Source organism: Vidua chalybeata, chromosome 13 (genome assembly GCF_026979565.1).
Source record: "Vidua chalybeata isolate OUT-0048 chromosome 13, bVidCha1 merged haplotype, whole genome shotgun sequence".
Taxonomy (NCBI): domain Eukaryota; kingdom Metazoa; phylum Chordata; class Aves; order Passeriformes; family Viduidae; genus Vidua; species Vidua chalybeata.
Window position 1 is genome coordinate 7,172,048 of NC_071542.1, and position 27,064 is coordinate 7,199,111.

Consider the following 27,064-nt stretch of genomic DNA (forward strand, 5'->3'; position numbering starts at 1 on the left):
GACAGCTTCAGTGCTCAATTTAAGTATAATCTCTAATTTGAGTGCCCTCCATGTACAAAAATCCTTGAGCACTTCTCAGTGGAATTGGCTGGCCTGTCACAATGTAACTGCAAGTCAGGCAAACAGTCTGTCAGTTGCCAATTTAAAGTCAATCTTTAGTGGCAATTAATTACTTTGTGAAGAAGCTAAAGTGTCATATGAAAAGAGAACAAAATGGGGGAAATGAAAAGAAGTAATTTGTTTTCATACTAACCTAAAAGATTATTCTGATATTTCTCTATTTTTTCCAAACAATACTAGTTGAATGTTCTTTATAAAATCAGTAGCTCATCTCAGCTGATAACTGAAAATTAAGAATGTATTTCAATTTATAATGCTCTGCAATGCTAATTCTAGATGCCAGCCATTATCTACCACAATGAAAAGATAAACTTCCTGTTTTTCCGCCCATTGAAAGGACCCCATGTTCTGATTGCTTAATTTAAAAAGCACAGATTACTTGATGCTGCCATCCATAATGTTGGTATAATTATTAGTTTTTAAGATATCAAAGTACCATATATGCTATGGTTAAAGGGCATAATAATTAGGTCATTTCCCCTTCTCAATGGTACAAAAATCTTGAAATTTATTTCATTTCCTGAAACACTGCTCTACACAGAAGTGGCTACCCTAAAACAAAGGTTAGAACACAACACGAAATGCTACAAAAATACTCCTCACTTCTGCATCCATAAACAAAATTTCAATACAGAGGATTATTTTAGATGAAAGCACTAAGGCAAACTGTCTATTACAATTAAGTGCATACCAGCTTTATCTTTTCTGACTAGAAATCCAGAATGGAGGAGGAATAGACTTGGCTGTTTCCAGTAACTGTTAGAGTTCTATTGGTATTGTCATTGTCTTTCTTATACTAGATACCATTACAAGTAATTTGTGTTATGTAAAAAAGCAAGATGGGACAGTCAGGAATTGCATTTCCACTGAGATAGACATTATTATTAGATAGACATTATTACTGTGCCAGAGTTTGTCGTCTAAACTGTCAATGGTAACACAAGGCCAAATTAACCCACTGCACAACATTATTCATTAGAACAACTCTAAAGACAGAAAGGCTGAATTGTTCTAAACAAAGGGCCTGCTGATTACATCCTGAGGTCTGTTAGTGCTCATATCTGGTGGACAAGAGTGTAGAATCAGAAAGAGGATTAAATTTAGTGTGCCAGAACTTAGACATAAATTGTGAATAAAATGTCAAGACAAACTCTGCTGTCACCTTCCCTAGAATTCTTTCATTTGGAGACCCTGCTTGGAGGCAGCATTATTTGGCACGATGCCCTGAAGGATGCATAAACAGAAAAAAAAAGAACACATTTTTCAAGCATCTTGACCCAAAGCTAATCAAGATGCAGGAGATGTGTATGGTGCATTGATCCATGTTACACAGCAAGGTCAAGTCAGCCTGTGACAGAAGGGAGTTCTTAGGGGAGTGTGCTAAATGCAAGCCAGTGATGAGCAATGCGCCCCTACAGTGATTGTGCAGACTATCAGTGATACAGACAAGCAAACAAGGAGAATCAGTGAGGGAGATCAGGTAAACAGATTTAAAATGAAAAAAAAATTTAAAAAATAAGACAACCAAAAATCAAGCCTGACCAAAAGCCTCAGAGGAAACATTCATGAAGTTACGAGAAACATCAGCTTAAAAACATCATTTTGTGGAAACAAAACTCACCCATATTGTTCAAACCTTATATTTTTGAAGCACATTCAATTTTAAATATATAGAAGTATCTTCTTGCTATCGTTATTTTTTCTTTTTACCAAAATTAACTGAATCATGAGAACATGCTGGTTAACACAGTCTTTCCTTGGCTTTTAATTCACTTAGAGACAAGTTTCATTTTCAGATTTTCAGAACAGAAATGTAAAATTTATGTTGAAGACAACAGGGGAAAACATCCATTCAATTGAAAAAGTGGCACTAGCAATTTACATGTACCTCACTTTTGAGTCTGACTTGTTTGATAGAATCCCTTGAAACTTTAGCTTCTAGAGGCCAAACTGAGAGAATTCTAAACTGATACTGTTGAAATCAATCCTTCTTTGGTTCATGTAAAAGATGAATCACAGAGAAGAAAAACTAGGTTTGTAGCTTTTGCAGACACAAAATATGAGGTAAATAAGAATAGTTTCAAGATGTCTACACATTCCACTCATTAATAAATAGATCTGAATCACCCAGTCTTGACTCATACACAACACTGCCCACATCTCTCTCCACTGCTCTGAAGCCGATGCATTCTCTACATTTAATTTCTGGGCTAATCTGAAAGAAAGCAGAACCTTTTCCTGGACACTGGGCAGACTAAGGAGCAAGGTGGAAAGAGGACTTCATTCAGAATTGAAAAGGCTGCAAATCCTAGTGATACATGTTAAACGTCTCTGGTTTTGTGATTAAATATTCCAGTTCCATACAACATTTGCAAATAAGGCAAGCTCATAAAAACAGAGAAGCAAACGTCCTGATATTTGTCCATTAACAATATCTTTGTTTATATTCAAGTACAGCTTTTTATTCTTTTACATGTAAATACCTTCATGAGTTGCATGATCACTGAAAATAATAGATTTGTGCAACCTTAGGCAGTTTATTTGGCAATTCTCTTCCCCAAAATTTTGCTAGATCCATGGAACTAGGAAAAAAAAAACTTAAGCAAGAAAACAATTTTAATTTGTTGATGCTATGGTTTCATTACACATTTGAACACTGAAGTGAGTTCTAAACTTTACAACAAAGTGTAGTTCAAAAAGAATGAGATGTAACTCTACAGAAAGCAATAGTGATTCAGGTAAACAGAAAATTTAAAATTTAAATTACCCAAATTTTTCTTGTTCTTACCTGCATATCTTCCAGCTGGCTTTCCAAAGTTGCTTTGAATGCTAACAATTCTTTTCCCTCCATTTCAGCATGTTTCAAAGCTTCTTCTAATTGTTGCTTCTCTTTCTGCAATGATGCAATTTGATACATTCAGAAACAGTGGCCAGGCCTTTAATCTGACAAAGTAAACTGAGCTGTTAAGTCTTTTCACTCTGGCCTGTAACTGATTTCCCCAGTCCCAAGGTGTGACTTGGTTTTACTCTGGTTTTCAATGGGAAAATCTTTCCTACACGTATCAGCACCCTGATTCCTGACAATTTGGTTTGCCTTACCCTTTCCTATGGCATTGTCCGTCCTCCTCTTGGTCAGTACATTGCAAAGAGGAAGACTACTTAAGGGGCTTGTTTTCTTAACTTACCTCATATGTCTTTAATTTTTCCTTCACTGAATTTTCTTCTCCTTTCATATTATCAATTTGTTTGTGCAGCTCCTCAATCTTCCTCTCTAGCTCAGTAAGTGTTCTCTTCAATTGTTTATTTTCCTCAATCAGCTCTCTGACTTGATTTTCTACACTATTTCGCTCCTCTTGTGCAGCATTTTTTTCACTTGCAAGGACAGCAGCATTCTAGTGAAAACAAATTATGTCATGTTAAGAAAAAAAAAAAAAAAGAATTTATGCTGTTTTCCAACAGGAGTTCCGTAAGGCATCACAGAAAATACAGCTAGGATATAACATTAAAATATCAACAGACACTTTAATATTTAGCATTTTTTCTCCTTGGGCATATGAACACATAAAGTAATACATGACACCTAAATAGTCTCATGCTTGTCATCTCATATTTTCACCTTAACATCTTCCTCTTTATTATCCTAAAATATTTCATTACCAAATCCATTGTTAGGTAATTTCAAATAAACTATAACATTTAACAGATAGAAAAAGCCATATGGACCTTTAAGGAAGAACATATTTATGAAGAGTGTCTTCCACAGCAACACAAAATTTAGGCACATCACTGATGATTCCAAGCAACACACATGCAACACACTGGTGGGGCTGCAGAGTAAATGACAGATAATATAAAGAGATCTTTACACTAAATAAACAGTGGTGATTCAACTTGTATTGAATACTGAGTTCAATTTGTATTCAAAAATATACACTTCCTTTTTCAGAAACTCAAATCGATACATAGCACAAACACAAATTATAATAATGAACAAAGAATCACAACTTGTGGCACTGGATTTTTGATTTTTTTTTTTTTTGCAGGGCAGCTGGCTGCAGCGTGTTACTTTTCAGAGCTAAACATCACCTTACCCCTTACCCTCTAAAACACCCTACCATTTACTGTGGAAACCATGAGTGGAAGTATCTGTCCATATTGTTATACTATCTATACTCTTGTAACACAGACCAGGTATGCACTCATAAACACTGAATTCTGTGAAGAGCAAAAAGGATTTAATCTTTGCTCTTCACTGACTTCTCATTCAGCATCCCCTCCAAAGAACACAGAAGAACCCAGGATATAAAGGGTGGTTCTTGTTTCTGGGCATTCAGGGGCTGATACAAAACAATACTATACAAAGATCTGGTTCCCAAGTGCAGCCCCACTGTCTTCTACATCAAGACCTTAAACAACAGCAAGAACATCAGAGCAAACACAGGAATCAGTCTAGGCCAGGATTCTCTCTCATGGCCATGGCTGATGCTTAAACAACAGCAGGAATATCAGAACAAACATAGGAATCAATGTAGACCAGGATTCTCTCTCATGTCCATGGTTGATGCTTACAGGCAAAAAGAGGAAAAAAAACTATGAGGCAAGCCTTTCATCATTATACACTCCCAGCTCTCACTGGTTTTCTTCCATGAATGTATCATCCATTAATTTCTCTAATCCTTCTCAAATCCATTTATACCGTTGGCCTCTACATTATCTGATAACAATAAGTAATTACACATTCACTACTGAAGCATAACATTTTTTGCATGTGAAATTGTGTTTATCTGGGTGAAAACAAAAGAAATCCTATCAAACTACTCAGAAACTATTTTGTGAAATATTATATGAAAGCATAAAAATTACTTTTCATTTACACTATTTTTGATTGTCTCTCCTTATCTTCCCCTCTCCTTACCCAAAAGGAATAAGCAAAGTTATATAAAAGGGTGTTTACAAAGAGTGCCCTCACTAGACTGTTTTCTATCTAGCAAGCAGCTTTAAAATCATGCAAATTAGATAAAGCAGTAACTCAGAAAACACTCAGACTGTCTACAGGGTCAATGAACTTATTATACAAAAACTGGCAGCATAAGCAGGCTGACAAGTTCTGGTCTTTTGAAAATCCTGAAAAAACTTGTTCTTCTAAATACATGACTAGTTAAAAGCTCTGAAATAAATCTCTGTCGATGCTTTAAGACTTCACATACTGCAATTTCAATAGCATTTATATATTACTTTAATTTTTGCTTTCTGCATGCAGCAAAGTTTTACTAATTAGCAAGCACTCCACCACTGGCTCCTTTTAGTCTCATTTCTCCTTTCTGGAGCTGAGTGAAAGCAGCTGAGGCACGCTGGGGAGTTGAGGGAAAGGAATGTTGATTTGTCTGTTCTTTTTCATCCAACTGCCTACATGGGGCTGCACAGTAAGAGAGGAGTGCAGTAGACCCACTCAGACCTGGAGATTGCTCTACATCAACTATGGTTTGCTCTACTTTCCCAACACAGGCAGCAGTATCTACTTAAAAGTAAATGCACACATGCACAAAAGCAAACAACCCAACAACCACCCCCAGAATCCATATACATAAATAAACACAGAAGTAATATCTATCTATATATATTATTTAACCTAAGAGGTTCAAAATTTAGTTCAGATTACAATGAACTAGTGTTCAGTGCCATCATATCTAGAGATCTGCTCCAGCCTGTTTTTTGTAGTATGTACCTTAGGATACAGACCCTAACATTAAACTAAAATATTATTTGCTCTCCTTTTTCAATATATATTTCAGTAAATTAGCAAATTACATGTAAAATGTAGAGAAGTGTAAAGAAGCCAGTGTTGTCTTTATTAACCTAATTTAAAATCTTGGAAATAAATTGGATATATAAATAAACCTTGCTAAAGTTCCAGCTGACTGAGTGACCAGCACTTAGCCAGCAGATCTTCACAGGTCTCTAATGACCTTGGCATCATTACAAAGGTTATACCTGCCAAAGCAAATTCTCTAACATGTTAAGGACAAAATTCCTTTCTTTGACACACACATACTTTTATGGTAGAAAACTCTCTTGGTATATATGGAGAGCTGCACTGTATTGTAGTTGGAGAGTGAATGCTTTTCTTACTTAAAATCTGGGGAGACTACAAGGAATTTTCTTCACAACGTGGGGTTTCACTGTACACATTGTTTCAACATCTTTTCAACTTGTTTCAGACAAGACTGAAAAGAAACACAGGAGTATCTATCTTATCAATTTACTTTACACAACTGTACTGCACACATAAGGCATGGAAGATCATCCTGAGGATATTGTTCAGGAGGATACTAGACAAAACAATCCAAAAGTATCTTCAATTTGATAATGAAGTTTAAACAAAGTCAAGCCGTACAAATACAGTTTAGATGTTTCTTGTATAAGAAAAAGCACACATAGCATCATTTCTCCAAGAGTCAAATTACACAGCTGGGTTTAGACAGTAAAAAGCTTATATTCATTTTTCCCTAGAGTACTGAGGATTTCATGCAGAGCTTCTTCACTGGCACAAATGAAGTTTCTGGATTATAAGAGCTTTTGGCAACGTGTGCCATATCCTATAGCAGATTACCACAGAAAGTTAAGGTATCAAAAGTCTCCACATGTCTTGCCTTGTATTCTCCACTGTTAGTCCTCTCCAGCACCCCACATTACATTCTACCTCCCCTCTAGGCCTGCTGTTGGGAAGACACGTGAACATGACAGCAAAAAGCCTAGGGATCACTGGAGACCATACACAAAGCATACAAGCACTGAAATGCAGTTCTGACAGAGCTTGTAGCAACACCATTAGGGGAGAACCTGGTGGAGAGGGATCCTTGTCCATATATTGAACACTTACATAAGGTTCAGGCCAGCAGCTATCACACCATACACGGCCACTGCTGACGCACAAAAGGATTGCTGTGTCCTTTGCCAGTGGAGCCCCTGCACACAGGCAGCGTGCTCCTGCAGTCCCACAAGCCAGCAGGCAGAGCACTCATGTACACACCACAGGTACAATTTAACATTGTCATTAGGGATGGCTCTCTGCATAGAATTTCCCTAACAAAACATGGAAGCAAAAGATATGAAAACCACTGCATTGAAATGACAGTGAAATTACTATGTATGTTGCTAAAGTCTGGATATTGCTGTGCTTCATAGGCTAAAACTGACAGTGGCAACAATAAGGACAGTTTAAACTGTCCAACAGTATTTGCCCAAAAGATAGTGGGGTTCTCTGGGGTTCTGCCTACATGAGCAGGGACACATGTTTTCACTGAAAATTCAGGGACTGGTTTACATATTCAAGAAAGGAGTTGAAGGCTGTTTGCAAAAGCATTCAATTAATGGGTAGACAGATGAGGATGAAAGAAGAAGAAAAACTGAACACTGAAGGGGCAGTAAGTACAAATGAGGAAAAAGCCAGACAGGGAGAGATTGTGCTGTGGATCCATTTTCCCCAGTCCACATGTGACTTGTTTGTAATGGTGCTGCACATAAACAGTGTGAGTTAACTAATGGTCCTCAAGGCTTAATGACACAACATCAGTTAATGACTTCTGTTGGTGCCCATTCATAAATCCTTTACATTTATTTATTTGGGAATGTTGGAAAAGTTCTGGCAATTATTTTAACTAAGTTTATATAATTTAACCCATGGTAACAGAACTAGGTGAAGGTCACAAAGTAATGATTTAAGTTGAATATAAAACATTAACAGACATGGTTAATATAAGAACTTTAGTTCAAAGAATTGTGGATCAGTCTCTTCAGAAAGTTTAAAGGAGATTATGCACATAAACATACAGAGCACAGAACAGACAAAACTGGCTAAACAAGATTCTTGCCAACAAAATCTGGAATGAAATACTGTATATTCAGACATATTCGCCAAACAAAGAAAAAGAAAAAACCAAAACACCTCTGCAAAATCTCAAGCCCCTCAAAGAATGGGGGGGAGGGGGGGGGGGGAAGGTGGCAATTTTATCAAAAATTAAAGTGGGCTCTTTTGGATCTTAAAATTAACATATGTGAATTCCAATTTTGCATTTCTTCCCTATGATATAGAAAACGTTTATTTCTTTTCAGTCTCACTAGTTGTGGCAGCACGTTTTAAAGTGTAAGTAAGAAGTAAACCAACTTCTTGCTGTTACTATTTATTACATTGTATTACAGAATTATATTTATGTAAGTAAATACCCTAAGCATTTTGTTTATTATGCTTATTTACTTGCATTTGTTTTGTCTTTCCTTTCAATCTGCCTGTCCTTGCTGTGTCTTCCAGGGCATTCAGTGCCTTCTAGTCCCTACATCTGTACTGTTTTACATTCAGATATGCATCTCCTCAATCTCTGAAGGAACAGAGATTTTATAACCACATAATTTGAACACTTCTTAACCACACTCATATCACCTTCTTATTTATTACCTGTGAATCCATTGAATATTTTATTTTCTCACTTTCTTTATTTTATTTTCACTTTCTCAAATTTGATCATGTTTAAACTCCTGATTAAGACTATGTAAGCCTTATCAGCAACATTAAGCTACAGAGATTAGGGAAAAGGAGCTGGAAATGGGGTGCAAATTTCTGGAAGAAGCTGAGAATAAAGAAAAAGAAGCTTGTCTAGAAGAAAGAAAACACAGTTGTACAGAAGCTCCCACAATACAAAGTCCTCTGTGACTGACTGAAGATAAGCTTCTGCATTCTGATGTTGTCATTGTGCCACAGTACACATGCAGTGAATTTACTTGTTCGTCCAGCACTGGACTCAAACCAAATAAAACAAGTTATCAAATCCTAGAAGAAAGATTCACTGAAAAAAATCCATTTCTGACCACAAAAATAGATCATACATGGCAGAATATAATCCATGGTGTTCAATAACCATTGATTTTTAATAGTTCTCACATATTTCAATACTAAAGCTTAAAAGATTAATCATACTGCTTGAGAATTTTAGAGTTTACAGCAGAAATGCACTCATTTATAAATGAGTGGCAATAAAGAGAAAGGACAGTTTCACAGCTAAGGTACCCAAAAACCAGCCCTAGAGAATCTGGAGTCTGTTGCTGTCTCTGCGAAAGACCTCCCGAGGCAAGTCATTCAGCCAAATCTTTCCAGAGGATCACTAACTACATGCTCCTTAACTTCCCTGGTGTTTGAGACACTGGGGTTTGGCTTCCAGAGATCTGAGTGCACAGTTGCAACTAAAGTCAGCAAAAATTGTACCCTGAATATATCAAAGACTTTATAATGACTAACAATGTTAACTTAGGTACTTGTGTTTGGACATGCGCAACTGAAGGATCCTCTCAACACCAATCTCTCTACCTCTTACTTTCCTGTATTTAATACAGGGAATAGCATTACTTAGAAGATGACAGGGAAAAGGAATGTTCAGAAAAAAAAAGAATTAAAAGTCTGTGAAAAAAAATGTCTATAATTCTTTCTCCAGAAGATTTTTAATAGTATGTACAAGCTCCATTTAATTCCTAACAGATGAGAAGAAAATGAGCACACATGTATTTACATACATATATATGTGTGTGTATTGTTTGATTTGGCACATACACCTGATCTATAAAGTTTTACCTAACATAGGTCTGCTTATCTGAGCCACACAGTCACAGCTGCTGGAGTTTATATGCATGTGGCATTTGGTTTTCAGCTCTAGGCCTATGAAACACAGAAGGGAACAGCAGCAGTAAAATACATTTCCCTCACCTTTCATCCTGCTCCTTTCAGGCATTTTGCCTAACAAGAAATTAATCTAATAAAGCTTGGGTTTGTGCCTTGTGTATAGTTATATATGTGTCCAGAAGTATTTTTAAACATATTAAATTTAGTCAAGACCAAGTTAAAATAAAGCAATAAATATTGTTCCAACTCCTTTGTTGCAGAAATCTCAGTAAAGCAAGTATGTTTATACAGCATTCTACTCTGATCTTTGTTGCAAGCAGTGAACAGATAGTATAAAAGGCATCAAAATCTTTCCAAACACTCATTATTGTGTAAACCCCAAGAAACTGAACAGGACATCAAGGTCCTTTAGATGCAATGAAATGTTCAGTTTCAACCTGAATACAGAAAAATACAGAAAAAATACTTTTTGGATAGGAATGCAGAAAATATTCTGTGGCTCCACACCTTTTTTTTCTACCACACCCTCAACATTGGCAAAGACATGAGAGAGGTTGTGTAACTGATCATTAAAAAATAGTTTTGGCTGACTTCAGTGTTTTAGCTGGTGAAACTCCCCTTTGCCAGTGACTACACACTATGGGATCCTTATAGTCCTTTTACAAAATAAAGGAAGACTTAAAGTGTGTGGAAGTTAAGTATCATCATTTGCCATGTATTAGAATCCTTACATTTTGGCTAAATCCAATGTTGATCAGGCAAAAGTCAGCAAATTCTTCTAAAAACCTTTACATTTCTTTTCAGAATCCAGTTCAACTGAATATCAGGAACTGCTAGTTCCTGGACTGCTAGTCCAGTTCTGGGCTCCCCAGTCCAGGAAGGACATTGAGGGGCTGGAGCAGGTCCAGAAGGGCAGCAGAGCTGGGGAAGGGTCTAGACCAGAAGTCTGAGGGAGCTGGGGGGCTCAGTCTGGAGAAGAGAAGGCTCAGGGGTGACCTTATCATTCTACAGCTCCCTGACAGGAGAGTGCAGCCGGGTGGGAGTCGGTCCCTTCTCCCAGGGAACAGCGACAGCACAGGAGGACCTGGCCTCAGGCTGTGGCAGGGAAGGTTTAGGTTTGACTTTAAAAAAATTTCTTGTCAGCCATCGTGATTAGACACTGGAACGGGCTGCCCAGGGAGGTGGTGGTTACTGGCCCTGAAGGTGTTTAAGGAAGGACTGGATGTGGCACTTGGTGCCATGGTCCAGCTGACATCATGTTATTCTGTGAAAACTGTTTCAACCAATTAACTGTTTGTTCTTTAACAGCCATACTTGAAGAATAAACCTCCATTCAAAATGAGCTGGAGCACAAACTGGAACTTTTTAATGAAAGTAACAGATTGTCAATTTTTTTTTTAATATTCATAATTGTGCAATCTAAGTAAATGTCAGGATAATCTTCCATAATCTTCTGGAAAAGGGAAATGGTGTTGCTGCTTACTTCATCCTATTCCTGGTGTAGAACACTTCAGGTACCAAGATATTGGCTGTTGAAACCAGCTCTGAAGACTCATGGGCCACCTTTTTAGGTTGATGCTGGACTAATTTAACTTCTTGAACTACATGTAAGAAGTTTCATGTGGCTTCAGGGATTCATATCTACCCAACTCCCTCAGATGATCCAGAGGGGGGTAGCAGTGACAGAGATACCAAATATATTTCTATTTCTCTTTGTATATAAACAAAATAGTTTAAATAAAACTAGACACTGATTTCCTTAAGTAACATGCAGGTGATTTCCAAAGAAAGAAAAAAACCCAAAACCATTCTACCCCCAAAGACTGACACTGTGAGAAAAAAAAAATGAAAACAAACATAGTGAGTCTCCACATAAGGACAAGACTTTAATTGTAATCATTATTAGCTCTTCTGCAAAGGGAGCTTCTGAAATCAGTATTATTCAACTACAATCATCTGGTTTTCAAAGTTCATGAATGCAAATAACAGGTCTTTATTTCTGCTTGTACCTCTGCTTGTAGTTCGGGCATTTTTACCACTGCTTACCTTTAGGCAATTCTTCTAATCCCAGACACTATTTCTTAAACAAGCTGGAAGCCTTGGGATGAATAATAGGATAGCATGGATAATTAAATCTCGTATCTCTACAAAAGGAGTATGAAAATTCCTTACAAATGGAGTGCTAGGATACCAACCCATCCTACCTACTCCCCCAAAAAAAGTAACAACAAAACCAACAAAACTTCTACAAAAAAAGCCTAAATGGCTGCATTTACTGTTTTTCTACCTGACACAGATTATATTAATTCTTCCCATAATCTCAAACTGAGGCCTAGCCAACTTTAACACATGGCTATGCCATTGGAAGCTAACTATTATTAGTTACCTATTAAAAGGGTCAGTGATTTTTTTTTCCCTCTCTTCGCAAGGTACACTGTAACCAGCTTAAATTCTCTGCCGTACTTCAAGAGATTATTCAGTAAGCAAGTGCACAAATTTACAAGACTGGTCTCTTATTTCATTTCAGCTAGAACCACTCTACTAATTCATTAAAAATTCACTGGTGACAGCTTAGAGAAAAGGTTTGTTTTCTTACAAGGTCATTTTCACTGCTTGAAATGGTACCATGTCTTTAATATTACTTCCAAAACTATTTAGGTTTTCATTTATGAGATGTAATGCAAGATTTAAATACCTACATTTGAAGACTGAGAATGCAGCCCTCTTTTACACAGAGCACATTAAACAAAATTTTCCAATTTAGGCATGACCTAACATTTATATAAGTTATAAAATCCAGGGCCAGGAAAGTATTAAGCTCTTAACCAGTACCTGCATCAGTGTCATGTTATCCCCCTGGCTATGTATCATGACATACTCAGACTGGCTTATACTAACAGTCTTTTGAAGGTCAGAAGTTGTTGGATAGACTAGAGTAAAATATTAACTAACTCTGTGTTCACGTTGCTCCCTCCTGTTTAACAGAGTCAAATACTTCCCATACATACACAAACAGGCATATACTGTCACGAGAAAAATCACCTGAATACATAAACTGGCTTCTGCCAACAAGGATTAGAGATTCTCCTGATGGCATTAAAGAAGTAACTGGCTGTACAAGCTCTTGCAAAGCTTCCGAAACAAAGAAAATGAAAAATCACAAACAACCCCCCTTCCTAACCCAGACTTATTGAAATAGTCCTAGCAGAGGAAGGTCCACAATAGTTAAATGACTATTTCAGATAAACAGGATTATTTTTTTATTATCCTATAGATGTGGTCCAATCCAACTCAAACAGAACTTTGTAGGACAATTTTGCTTAGAGGCTTTCTTGACTCTACAGTATAAAACCCACTAGCTGTAGTTTCATGGTACTGACTGCACCCAAACCCACACACATATCCACCAAATAAATGGAGGAGTAAACTCCTCCATTGCATGGAAATGAAGGACTGGAGGAGGTGGAACGTAAAGACAGAGTCACCAACTTACGTATTCAGAGTGCTTTAGAGGCACATTTTATATTCGTGTTGACAACACTAATATTCCATCATTTGTTTGGTACTTCATTAAATGGGTCCTGAAAACATGCATGATGCTATTACCAACTTCCTTTCCACACACAGAACACACAGGTTGGGCAAAACAAATCAAGTCTGTCTTCCAAACTTTTCATATACAGTTCTGAAATAGGTGTTTCCAATAATGATACCTATTGAAGGAGTGTCTGCAGCTTTCCTTCCACTATCACACTTCTGGCTGCTTACCCTCCCTCGCTTTCCCCCACTCCTTCTGTGTTTGTACCACACTGCAAATCAATCAGAATCTTACGAGGCTTTTAGAAGGCTGGTAAAAGAGGCCAGAAAATGAAAGGGGGAGAGAGGTTAGGTCAGGAAAGATGAAACATTGACTTGGACCACTCACTCCACCATTTGACTCTGTACACAGTTTAGATCCATTACCAACCAGCTTCTAGAACTGAAACAAAGAAGTGTTATTTCAACATGACAAAAGCTGCCTCAGGCAGGCAGAGGAAAGAAAATACCCACCAGTGGCATTTCAAATCCTAGATCACCTTCTCTAAATCTTTGTCAATTGTTATGTGTCTTGCTTGAGGTGAACATACCAGCCTCAGACACAGCATTCAGGATGCAGATTCAGATGAATTACGGATGTATGGATAAGAGCTCATAATGATGTTTCCATGCCCAAGTAATTCTTATTATATCATTTGTTTCTTTTACTGCTATCAAGACCGTGAGTTTTTAGCATGATTCATTATAGCCCTAAGATTTCACTTCAGCATGAAACAAGGCATTGGGGTTTTTTCAGATATACATATATAATTTTATAGTTACATACATTAAATCACTTAAAGTACCAAAGTGGTTTTGCAATGCTCTACACTTGTATCTTCACTTTTCCCTGAGTAACTTGGCTAACCACTGTTCACTGTACAGTATTATTCCAAAACAGGTTCTCAGAATAGACTAGATTTAGTTATGTTTTCCAAGACATTTATACAAAAAAGGCATACAGAGTATATCTCAGTATGATTTCGAATGCTCAAGCCAGTTTTCAAGTTTCTGCTCTACATGGGAGATTTTTATTAGCTTTGAGGAAGACACATTATCAGGTTAAGTAGAAAAAGATTCAATAGTTACTTTTCATTTCAAATGTCTTTATAGTTTGTGCTAGATTCACCTAAATTAACAAGATGGGGAAAAACCAAAACCAAAGCTTCTTCTTGATGCTGTTGAGCAGGATGGGAACGAAGAACTCCAGATCAGAGGGCTAAGAAAATGTTTATTTCAAATGTACCGCTCTATATATAGAGAACATTGAGAAGACTAATTTCATTGGTCTTAGAGTAAAAACATCCCACACCATTGGTGGGCAGTGAATGACGCACAGTGGCAGGACATATCTATAAACAATGTGAATAACAAGATAGATTAGAGAATTATTTACATTCTTTCCCAACTGTTTCCCAGGCTCTCACCTGGTTAGAAAACCTTTCTCTTTCTCTCTGACTGAGCTGAGAATACCCACATCTTCTCATGTACAATACCAGAGATTTATTTTTTTCTTATCTTAAAAGAGGACCATTTTAGTTCATAACATGTGCAGAAGGTAATCACTGCCTTTTGCTGTTCCTACATTTGCTCTGGTAAAATTCCTTCTTCTCTTTAATTATAATGTAATCATATGTAACACATACATGTGTTAATGGTAACGTGATCACCAGCTTCATTGCATTCTTAAACGCGTTGATAAATTAATCAGCTCTAAACTCTGAGTGTCTGTATTACCATTCTGAGAACAAGGTCAGACATATGACCTGCCAAATAAATCAGTCAAGGTCAGGCTTAGATAAGCCTCTTCCTAACATGATGATTACAGCTTTTTCTGAACAACATCATTTGTTCAGCCAGCTTCTATAAATACAGATGGAAATTTGAAATGCTGTGCAACTAAATGTGAAGTTTGCAACTGCCCTCCTGAGCTGCTATAATTTTAGTGAAATTAGAATCGTATTAATTGAAGTGTGCTACCACCTTTTACCTGCAGCATTACATTCCAAAAGCTATTTCCAAATTTTATTGAAACTGTGGCACTTCATCTACAGTGACAGAGCACTCATGGTTAAAATAGTACAATCCTGCACTGTTGTGTTGTAGAGCCAGATTAAATAATGGAATTTTTTCTACGACATTAAAACTGTGAGTACAGTTCATATTAATCTCCGCTCTAGCACTTGCAGTCGTGGAGAAATATATTGTTAATCAGAAAGACATTAATTTTTAATTTATTATTAAAATAAAGGCAATTGTTATCCCACAGAGGTATGTCTTGGAAGAACAAAACTTTTCCTATTGTTAAATGGAAATAGTCTGGTCTCGGTCTCAACAAACAAGCAATGAAGTCAAGAATAGTCACAGCCATCTCAAGACCACCACAAGCAAAAGACATAACACAAAAATAAGTTAAAAAGGTAATCTGTAACAAAGAAAAACAGTATCTTAATATTTGTGACTTTATTTCAAATTCTCTATTTAAAAAAACAGAAACCAGATGACAAAAATTAAAACCCAACAAAAAAAACCCAAACTAGCACCATGTTAGTGAGCATGAGAACAGAATCATGATGACAAACAACCCCGCTCTGTTCTTCTATCAGATAACCTTGAATATGTTTCTAACATTATTTGCAAACAGATCTATGTGGCATTCTAATCACACAGACTAAATGCACGTCACATTATTTGCCAGCTTATCTGATGCCTCCAGCAGATGAAAATTCTGTTGATTTAATACTGGCATAAAAACTACTTCCTTTCTCCATGCTAAAACTTCCTTAACAGCCGATATATCATAAAACACCTTTATTCATTGTACCAATCTGGATGATTTAGAAGCAACATTAAGTACAAACTACTCCTGTACATAAAGGTCCTGATACAACCTGATCCATCAAACATCCGTATCCACATTTTTTATCCATATTTTAACCACTATTACAGCATTTACACTCCTGTTTTGCTCATCAAATACTACAGAATGGCCTTTCCTACTAATCTTTTATGTAGGTTTCTTGTGTCCTGCCATCAGGTATTTTCCAGCTTGCAGTAATATATGAAAAAAAAAATTAACAGGCCAAGTATCTTCAACTGTATATGTCTCCTGGGTATTTCAAATTAATTATAAACCAAATAATTAACAATATATATAAGAACACAGCAGATCAGTCAGAAAACTTTCTGCAGAAAATGGTTATACTTTCCTGATAAATGATATATCAAACTTGACAACAAATCTCAGCTAATAGGCATAAAGATAATGCTGTGCTTCAAGAAATCATTGAGTACAAATACTAGCAAGATTAAAAAAAAATTTTAAAAATTAAAATTCCAATTAAACATGTTAAAAGTTTTACTTCAAATAAAAATTTCTACTCAAAAGGGAAGAGAACTGGTACTTAGACCAACATTAAACAAATAAATTTCACTTTTGTACATCTTATTAAATTTGCCATTAGATAGACTATGCCATGCAAGTAAATAAATGCTATTTATAAATATCTCTAAGCCACAGCAACCCTGTCATAAAGCCATTTCCCAGGCTGTGTTATTGTTATGCCAAACAGACTACTCTTTCATTTCTTGTCAGTTGTAATTACAGCTCCATAATTGAAATACAGTAAATTACCATGCACTAACTTTGAAAAGATGGTTCATTGAGGTTGAGCTGTCACTACGATTACTGTGTAATAAAAAATGATAATTTAAATGTTCTACTTTTCTCTCAAAGAAAAAAACTAATTCAGTTAATACAGCTCAGACAAGTCAAATATCTTCATGATGACGTAAAACAAAGAGAAACAACACATTTAAGCAAAGCTGAACAACCTCAAGTACAAGTCCTAGGCTGCATAAACAAACTAGCATTTATAAAATTTTCTAACCTCTGAAGAGAATTGCACATTTAAAACAAACCTTTAAAAGGATAATCTTTTGTCAGAATTCAATCATACAATACCTATCCAGTATCTTCCAGACGAGCTCCTACTTTGCTCATAGAGTATATAAAGCTTTGGAAACTTATTTCCAGCTTCAAGCTTAATTTTCCTTCAGTTCTGTGTTATGTTTTAGGTCACAAGCAGCAGGATAACTACAACCAACCTAAGACCAGTGTAGGTAACAGACATGAATTAGCATGGATATCTCTAAGCATAAAACTGGGCCTACAGTTCTGACATATTGGTCAAGCCTGGTTTGCCTGCAGAAATCTTCTCAAACATTTGAGAAATAAAATGAGGGAATACAGAAAAGACACAAAAAGCTGTCACTGTAAAAAGAATGCTCAAAACTTTAAGAGAACTGTCCTCATACAAAAAAATCTTTCAATATGTTCCTACCTGCTGTCTCAATAAAGAAAATTTCACAAAGGACATCTTTTGGAAAACAATAATAAATACACATGTTTTAAACCTGTTCCTATTCTCCCTCTCACAAAGACTTCCTGCAGATGCTGGAAGAGGCAATTCCTTCAGTTCTGTTTTCTTCCTGTCTGATTCAAAACACCCAAACCCCTGCTGTTTTCTTGTGCTCACATTCCTTTGACCATTCAGTAAACAAGCTTTAAGTTCAATAAATGAAAAGGACACAAAATAAAACACAAAACCCCACACTGATATTGAGAATTTGAATGGGCAAGGTGGAACAATGCAGCCAGGGAACAGGATATGACACGAGAAGCTGAATGTAGGAACAGTGGCCTGCAAAGAACTAAAAGAACTACAGAGAACTGCTAGAAATTATTTCAGCAGTATGACTGGCAAAGCACACCAGTGTTCTTCAAGGGCATCCTCAAGATCTTGGTGACTCTCTTTAACCCAGGACAAGCAAATGGTTCTCTGCACTATACTCTCATCTATTCTCCCTCAAAGTTTGCAATTAAGCAAATGCAGTAAATAAGTGCTTGAAGAAAGGACCACAACTTCAGCTGTGACAAACAATCCAAACATGAGATGTGTATGAAATCAAACTTAATCTCAGCAGCCAAGAATCTCCTGGCCTAAATCTTTGCCTATTTTGCTAAGAAAATAGTCGTATCTGAAAGCATGTGGTACACAGCATCTGAGAGAGGTAGAATCTTCTCCTGTAGAGGTAATTGTTAGCACTTATGTACCTCTGTTGCTTTCTCCAGGCTCTGTCGCAGATCCAGCAATTCCTTATCATGTTGCTCTTTAAGTTTATCCATCTCTGTGTCATGGCTGGACACCTCTTCTTTAAGTGCTCCTTTCAAAGCTGTGAGCTCTCTCTCTCTCTTTCTCAAAATCTCTTCTTGTTGATCTTTTGCTATCAATACTTCTTGCAGATCCTGCTTCATTTGCATCAGCTCCTAAAGCCCAAAATTAAACACAGCTGTGTGTCAAATAGCCCCTGTGGATGTTCTGTTTATGTCTCACAGAAAGAAAGCACTTAAGCTCCCCAAGGACAACTTTGTTTCATATGACTGACATATTTTTTACAGCTTTTATTGTAAGCTGAAAATTTGTTCAACCCTAATACTATTAGAAGTATAACATATAGCTGTTGTTTTATATAATAGGTCAACATAACTGATGCTGCAAAACTATCAAAAGATTTTCATGGTGTATGTTATGCCATCTGCAAATAATGCAGGAGTCACTCCTACGTTGTGCTTGCACTAGCAATGAGGTAGATAAGAACAAAGATAAAGCATTTTCCCCTAGGTGCAAGAGAAACAAACTCAGTGATAATTCTTTGCCTTCATTTCTGCTGGAAAGAATAAATAACGTTGCTTCTTCAAGTGCTGAAGACAAAACAAGTGCTTCCCAACCAAGTCCATGTCTTCACACCCTTCCTCCTCCCACCAGGGTAACCCTGGAAGTCATTTCCCCTCTACAAATCTGTGAGAAGGAACTGGAGAGTCAGTGAATCTGAAGACTAAAGATGCATACAAAAACACAGAATAACAGAAACAATCAAAAATCTATCACTTCAAGAACTCTCTAATTTGGTATTTCTCCAACTGTGAATAATTGTACTTTCAAAGAGAATGCAGGCTTCCCCTCCTCTGAAGGAGGATCAGGACATCTAAACCACTCCTGACACACATCACCTACTCTGCCATTAAAAGCCTACAGTGGAAGGGATCCTACCACCATCCCAGACAGCATCTTCCTCTGTTTAATGATCAGTATTAACAGAAACTTTTTCTAACACTTTCTTTGAACTTCTGAAGCTAAGTCTCTCATTTCTTACTCTATCTCCACACAACATAGAAAATTTGATCACTATCACCTTTACAGCAACATTCTGTAAGATGTATTTTTGACTCTTCCCTCACTTCTCTATTCAGATTGAAGTTCTTCTTCAAAGGTAATGTTTTTCAGTACTATCATCATCATTTGTGATATTTCCCTACTTACGTTCAACTTTCAATTACAGTGCCTGACATTTAAGACAGTCATTTAAGAGTAATCAAATCTCACACATACAAAACAAGGTAGCTATTCTACTCAGCAGATCTTGCACGCAAACATCTTTAATATTTCTGCACTGATACTCTTACACATCCTTATCAACTAATTTAATAAGCTGTGTTGTCTATTTCATCATAAGTATATTAGTATAACCAGGGCTACAGCCAATTCCTCTTTCATCCCAAGCTGACAGAAACCCTGTAACTCTTTTGCTCCTCTCCAGGCTCATCCCTTCTCTCCCTGGTCCCACCAATAGAAAGTAAACAATTTAGAGACTGCTTTGTTGAGTTCTTTTACATTTTTTAGCTGAATCTCATCTGGCTTTGATAAGATATACATCTTCTTTATAAACTAATCTTCCCTGCTCTGACCCCAATTCCTAATTGCTAAAACTGACTGAGATTATTATCTGATAATAGTAGATAACTCACCTGTCTGTCAACCATTAAGGTATCTGTTCTCCTGCTCCATAAAACAATGGTACTTACACTCTGTATTCCTTTCGGGGTTAATGTTGCTATAACGTGGTTTCTTAGGACCCCTAATAATGCTACATTGTTCTGGATTAATAGCAGAGAAAAAGCAAAGGCATGTATTTCTGAATCTTAGTCTCCTCTTTTCATGCAGTCTTTCTGATCCCCCTCTGATACTTTGTAACTAACCTCAATCAGAATCTCTTTCTCCCCTTCATCGGTGTGTTTTGCGTTATCCAGTTCATCATGCATCTCAGAGAGCTGATCTTGAAGATCTCTGATCTCAGTCTGGTGTTTTTCCTGCTCCATCTTCACTTGAAAAAGCCTCATCAGTAAAAATCAGATAGGATTTTTTAATTTGTAGAAATACTAACTTGTTCATTCAAGTACTAAAAAGATACACACTCACATGTTGCCACAAGAGAATGGAATAAAATGAGGCAGAAAAATTAAATGTCAGAGGGGTAAAAATGAGAAATCTTCTAACTAGGTATTTAAGAGGGAAGCTGTATTTTATGTCAGATCTGATACTCTAGACATTGAACTGTTTCCACATTTCAAAGACTTGAATTATATATTTTGACTGTGAAATATTAAAAGCAATTTGCACTAAAAAGATGATTATTATTTCAGCAATCTTTCTCTTCCTTACAGATTTTCTAAAGACATGACTATTTAAAATGGTAGAAACATTTCCTACAGTAACAAATGTCACTTGTCTGGTTCCTTCAACATATTCTGGAGACACAGGTACTTTTAATCTAAAAGGTTTAAGAAAAGGTACACATTTCAAGAATAACTTTGCTAGAATTAACTCACTCCTCCAGGTTTTGCCTGAGTTCCTTCTCGTTTTCTTCCAGCTGCTTTTTTAAGGCTTCTTTTTCACATATACTTTGATCAAGCTGCAACTGAAGATCTTTCAGACTTGCTCGTGTAGCATCTCTCTCTTCTTTGGAATTTTGCTGATTCTGAATTTTGTACACCAAAAGTTAAGCAAAATAACAGACAGCAGCTCCATGATTAATACCGTTTGTCTCTCAGTCTATGTCTATCTCACTGCAATCAACAGATTAACATTTACCTCAGATTTACATTTACAGATACCTAAGAAGTGCATTGTGCATGTGCTTAACACTTTTATTCACTACTCCAAACTCCTTCTCAAATACTAAGAATGGATTTGTTACAAAGGGTAACAATGACCTTAAATAAAAAGCCTTCTCAAAAAGCACAGGTATATACCTGGATTAAGAAGAATATGAAGCAAAAGGGATTCAGCTGGAGGATCAGTTGTCACTTATTTTAAAAAGTGTATTTGAAATAATCAGAAGCTTTATAACAATAAAGTGCTGTACCCTAATTTCCAGATCCAGTTTTTTCTCTAACTCTTCCACTTTCCTTTCAAGTTCTGCTTTTTGTTCCACCAATGCTTTTACTTCAGCCGAAGAATCCAAAACCTACAATTAAATAGAGACATTTATTCCCACAAAGCCAAGATGTTCTTTGAGAATAGTTTCTTATTTTTTTAATCTAAAACAAAGCTACAAGCAAGACTAACAAAGCATAGCATCAACTGCCTGAGCTCACCAGGGATTTTTTCACATGGGTCAGGCCAAGCTAAGATTTTCAAAGGAACCATGATTTGGTTTTCATAAAACTTGGTAATTGCTCAAGGCATGTTGACAATAAAACAGAAAATATACAAGCATAAAGAAAAATTCAAATTAGGAACATATGACTCAAATCATGTGTACTTTGGGCCAATTTTACTGAGATATCACTAATTATGCAAAATGGACATCAAAGGAAAGCATGCCCATATGTTAAGACAGGTTTTCAGATACATTTTTTAGTTAATTTCTTAGGATGTATTTTGCAAATAAATAATGCTGTGATTAATAACAAAAGCTACATGAGTCTCTCATGCTATGTCTGCCTCACTGCAATCAAAAGATTAACATTTATCTCTGCAGATAAATTTTATCTTTACCCAAGGAATTTTATATGAATATGCCTAACATTTTTCTTCATTGCTCGAAACTCCTTCTCAAATACTAAGGGATTTCTTAAAAATGTCAACTGAGCTTTGAGCAACTACACTTAAAATATTCTGAAAAAGCACATGCATATCTAGATTAAGAAGAATATGAGGAAATAAAAAATCATTTTTATTAATTATACCCCAGGATAAAATAATAGACAATAAGCATTTAATCCTTCTCATGCCATCAAAATTAAGCTATATTCCTGAGGGACTACATGAATAGCCTAGTAAAAGTCACTAAGGGGATTCAGATTATTAAGGCCCTTAAGGTCTGAATACTGCACCACTTTAAAACAAGCCAAAGCAAATTAAAAATTCTTTACCTGTGTCTTTCCAGCAGCTCTTGACTTTAAAGTCTGAATTTTCTCAAAAACCAAGTTCACTTTCCTCTTTGTTGCATCGTCGTTATCAGGACTTCTAAAACAGACAGTACAAATAATCAATGATATGGTCAAAGTTACTATTTTGTTAACATCAAACCAAATTCAGACTGTCCAAACTAATAATAATCTCCACAAAAAACCCCAAAATAATACAAACAAATCAGAAATTATCTTAACTATGATTTGCTGAAATCTTCAAAAAGAGGAGTTCAAAATTTGTATTCCAAATGTTTTCTAAAAAGCCAACCAAACAAAAAAAAAGACCACTGAACTCTTGAAGTGCAAATCTCTTCTGTAAGATTATGGCTATGGAAAAACAGATAATCAGCATGTGTATTACTCAGACATATTGAAATAAGAAGTAGTTAGTTCTAAGTTTTAGAAGTCCTGACTACTGCATCATAAAATAACCCTTGAACAGGTCCCAGAACCTGCTATATCAGGAATTAAAATAAATTTAAATGCATCATGTATTTTTAATTAATTTAAGCTTCCTTTACATTTCAATAAGTTATCAGTAGAAAATACCAAGAGTTACATATGCACAAAGTATTAAAAGCAAAGAGGGTTTCTGTTAAACTTTAGGAAATAACACTTCATTGTTGTTGTTGTTTAAAAAACCCGAAAGCTTAAAGTTCCATGAGGTACTATTTGAATTCTCCAATAACCTCTATATTTTACAAAGTTTAATTCCAGATGTGTTTAAAAGACAAACCATATTCTGATTCACAAGTTTCAATTTAATCATATCCTGTACAACACCTTATGTAAGTAAGGTAACCTGGGTATTTTGAGATCAGATAATGCCTTAGAGGAGACAGCTGAGATACAGAATTGTGAAAGAGATGTTTCATCTAATTATAGCTTTCACTTTACTGTTTCACATTTCAAATGTAATAGAAGACAAATATTGAGAAAATGTAGTCTCTTATCCAAAAGTTAAGTATGTTTACTGACCCTTCCTTAAGGTAATTGTAAAGAATCTGCTTAGCAGTCTCTTCATTTGTTTGCTGTGCAAGATCTTGTTGGCCCTTTAGGAGATCAGGAGTTGCCTAAAATATAAAGAAAAAAGTCAAAAGATAAAAATCCTGTGAGAGTTGTAAATAGAAACAGTATAATTGGAATTCCCCATTCTATCCTATTAATGAAAACTTTTATGTGCTATGGACCTGAAGTTCTGAAAAATCCACTGGAGTTTTGCCTTACTGCAATAAGAAACCATACTCCACACCAAAAGAAAACAACTTGATTTTGCATACATATCTTTTCACATTCTACATTTGTGCATTTATGCTTAAGAATCTTTATAACATCATTTATGAGAATCTGTTTGGCCTCACCATCTTCCTTTGCCCATACAAAAATCAGTTGTTTTACAAATCAGGTTTTCTATACTTACAACAACAACAAAAAATTATATTTACATTTCTCCAGAACAATCCCATTTGGAAGTATTGTATGATGGGAATTTGTTCTAATGAAGACCAGAAATATACAAAATTAACAATATGGCAGCTTCATATGCTAGAGTGCAAAGGACAGCTTAAAGAATGAATTCAAAATTACCTGTATATTAGGGACGGATGAACATGTTTTTACAGAAATCTTCTTGGCTCCTGATTCGGGAGTAATTGTAATTCGGTTTGGCAACAACAAAGTAGAAGTTACTGTTTTAACTTCCTCTCTCTTACTCTGTCCTGGGAGTGTAGCTGATCTAGCCATCAAGCTGTCTGTATCTGTTTCATTCTGTTTATGGTGTTGCAAAGAGCTGAAACTGCTGCTCTGAGTGTCTTTATTGGGCATTTGCAGTTTTCCAATACTCCGAGCAGACATCTTCGTCTCTTTGGAAGGTGACTTTTGATCTCTGGATAACTGCTTGTGAAGGCAAACTTTAGATGGTCTCAGCAAGTGCTCAGTTGACTTACCCAAGCTTTTACTGAATTCACTTAAATAATCTGAGTTGACATCAAGTCCTAATGACAAGGCACTATCAACGCTTCTTGATCTTTTACGATCATCCGGATGAATTCTGTTCCGTTTTCCTGACCTGCCTCTTCTGTGAGCATCAACTTTCTTATCAAACTTTTCAATTAGCTGATCTACTGCTGGAAGTGAACCAGTGTCAATATCACGACCAGTTCCCGGCAAGAATGGAATGTATCTCCTGTTTTCATGGCGGTTAACATTGTCCGCATAGATGGCGTACTCTTGGTCATCCAGTAAAAATCTGTATAAGGAATTTGCAGAAGTGGGAGTAGCTGATGAGGACGAGGATCTTCGGGAGTCATTCAATACTGGCCCACTGGAATCTTGCCTGCGGAAGGGAAGAACATCTGGTCGAGGTTTCTTTGTCTCAGGATAAGCAGTGGGACTAACACAGGGGGATCCTCCTGCAGGTGAAAATGACTCTGAAACACACGCATCACCTGGGCTGATCGTGCTACTGGGACAATCCTGCAGCTGCTTATTTGGATCTTCTACTGACCTGTTCAGATGTATTTTTTTTGAATTTGCTTTGGTTGACTCTGCAAGGTACGGATTTGTTTTCTGTAGGGACACTACTTTAGATGAGGAAATCCAAGGCTTTGCTTCAGTTTTTTCATCTGCAAAAGACTTAGATTTATTGCATACAGAAGACTGGTAATTATCCAAGTTCAAGTTATTTTTTTCAGGATCATAAGGCTGCAAAAGTTCAGGATGTCTCTGAAAATTCAACAAATTTGAGCATTTCATTGTGTCGTCTTTAAAATCTGGCATTCCACTCTCCTTTTCATTCACATTGGTTATCTGCAGTTTTTTAGGCATAGAGGGTTGCATGTGCTGTGTTCCAGCAAATTTTGTATGTTCAGTGATTTTGTCCTCCAACTTAGAAGCAGTACTGGAGTCCATGGCTGGCTTGTTTACTGTCTGAGGAATGACCTGCTGTTCTTTTCCAGGAGGAGGAGGATTTTCTGGCAAACATCCTTCCGTATTGTTGAGTACTATGTAAGGATGTCCATCGATTCCTTGGACTCTAATGCTGACACCATAAGACCCCATCCTAGAATTTTGTGCATTTTTAGTTTTTTGAGTCTCTTCACTTGCAAGTTCAAGAGTGACTTCATAGTCCTGCTGCATGTGCTTAAAACCAGCAAAATATGGCTCCATGTCTATCAGAGGATTATATCTGAACAGGAGAAAAATGACAAAATTCTCATTAACTAAGTTAGATTATTTAATTAATTACTTTTTTCTACCATTCAATGTGATGATGAAAACTAATGGCAATAAGGCGGGGAAATCAATATCAGCTCTATCAAGCCCAAAGTAAATACACTATGATACAAACGTCAGACTGACACATTCTGATCAATGTAATGTCACTTTATGAATGTTACCTTCACAGAGTTTGTGCTCATTGCTTTGCAATCAAATTCCTTTAAATATAAGCAACTCTGGTACAAATTTTTGAATCAAAGCATGACTTCTGGGTATTTCACTATATTTACTGAAGACTGTACCCTTCACAAACCAGTGATCATTTTAAAGCTAGCATTTAGTACCAGCCATATTAACATTTAAACTTAAGCCCAGGAGAGCAAAACACAACCAGGCAGTTTAAGGTTTTATGCGTTTCAGGTAACTAAAGCACTGCAAGGAAGATCAACATCCTCACTCCTTTGAGTTGTGGTTTTTATGTACTTGGGTTTCAACATTTGTTTCTAATGACATCTGAAAATAAAATTTTTAATTTATTATCTCATTGTCACCCCTAAGAATAAACTTTTCTACAGATGAATTTAACAATCTCCCAAATGCAAGCTTGTTCCAAAAATCAGTTGCTATTTTAAAACAAGATACTTTGCTGAGCAACAAAAATGGAAAAACACTGCTAGTATTTCCAAGGCTGACAGTGCCTTTTTCAGATCCAATAGGAATGCTAACTCCAGCCTATATGTGCCAAAACTGTTTCAATCTAGAAAACAATAAATTCAACCCTACCTGTGTTTTTATGTTAAATGCCATTCTTTCTTTCTCTAACAGCTGGTTTTGCAGGCAGATTTACTTTAGTCTGTTGCAGATTATGAACCAACTGTCTAAAGGCAGAGGCAGTGCAGTGACAGTACGAGTGTGTCTATAAAAGAATGGAACACAAGACTGTGAGTCTGATACAAAACCTGGAGGGAACAAACTTTTGAACTGAGCTGGGAAGTTGAGTCATCACTGCAGCCTGACAAACCCAAGATCACTGAGCGATGGTAATCAGCAAGAGGAAACCAAAACAACAGGATGTCTCATGGAAAAACAACCCTCTACAGCCAGTTTCATTCTCCTGTCTATCTCAGCATGAACCACCTCCCTCAGATATTCTAGTCAAGAGCAGA

General features: G+C 36.4%; 1 protein-coding gene across 3 annotated transcripts in view; it reads right to left on the bottom strand.

The window, feature by feature from the left end:
* The window catches only part of CGNL1 (cingulin like 1), a 41,686-nt gene extending 14,930 nt beyond the window's left edge, over window positions 1–26,756 (bottom strand). For all 3 annotated transcript variants that reach the window (XM_053955082.1, XM_053955081.1, XM_053955083.1), the window contains exons 1-10: window positions 26,682–26,756; window positions 24,267–25,866; window positions 23,658–23,752; window positions 22,641–22,734; window positions 21,629–21,730; window positions 21,093–21,241; window positions 20,463–20,598; window positions 18,480–18,692; window positions 3,306–3,512; window positions 2,909–3,013 (exon numbers count right to left, since the gene is read on the bottom strand). In XM_053955082.1, the coding sequence (XP_053811057.1) occupies window positions 2,909–3,013; window positions 3,306–3,512; window positions 18,480–18,692; window positions 20,463–20,598; window positions 21,093–21,241; window positions 21,629–21,730; window positions 22,641–22,734; window positions 23,658–23,752; window positions 24,267–25,847 (2,682 nt within the window). In that variant the 5' untranslated portion in view covers window positions 25,848–25,866; window positions 26,682–26,756. The remainder of the gene's footprint in view (window positions 1–2,908; window positions 3,014–3,305; window positions 3,513–18,479; window positions 18,693–20,462; window positions 20,599–21,092; window positions 21,242–21,628; window positions 21,731–22,640; window positions 22,735–23,657; window positions 23,753–24,266; window positions 25,867–26,681) is intronic.
* Between the last annotated feature and the right edge of the window lie 308 nt (window positions 26,757–27,064).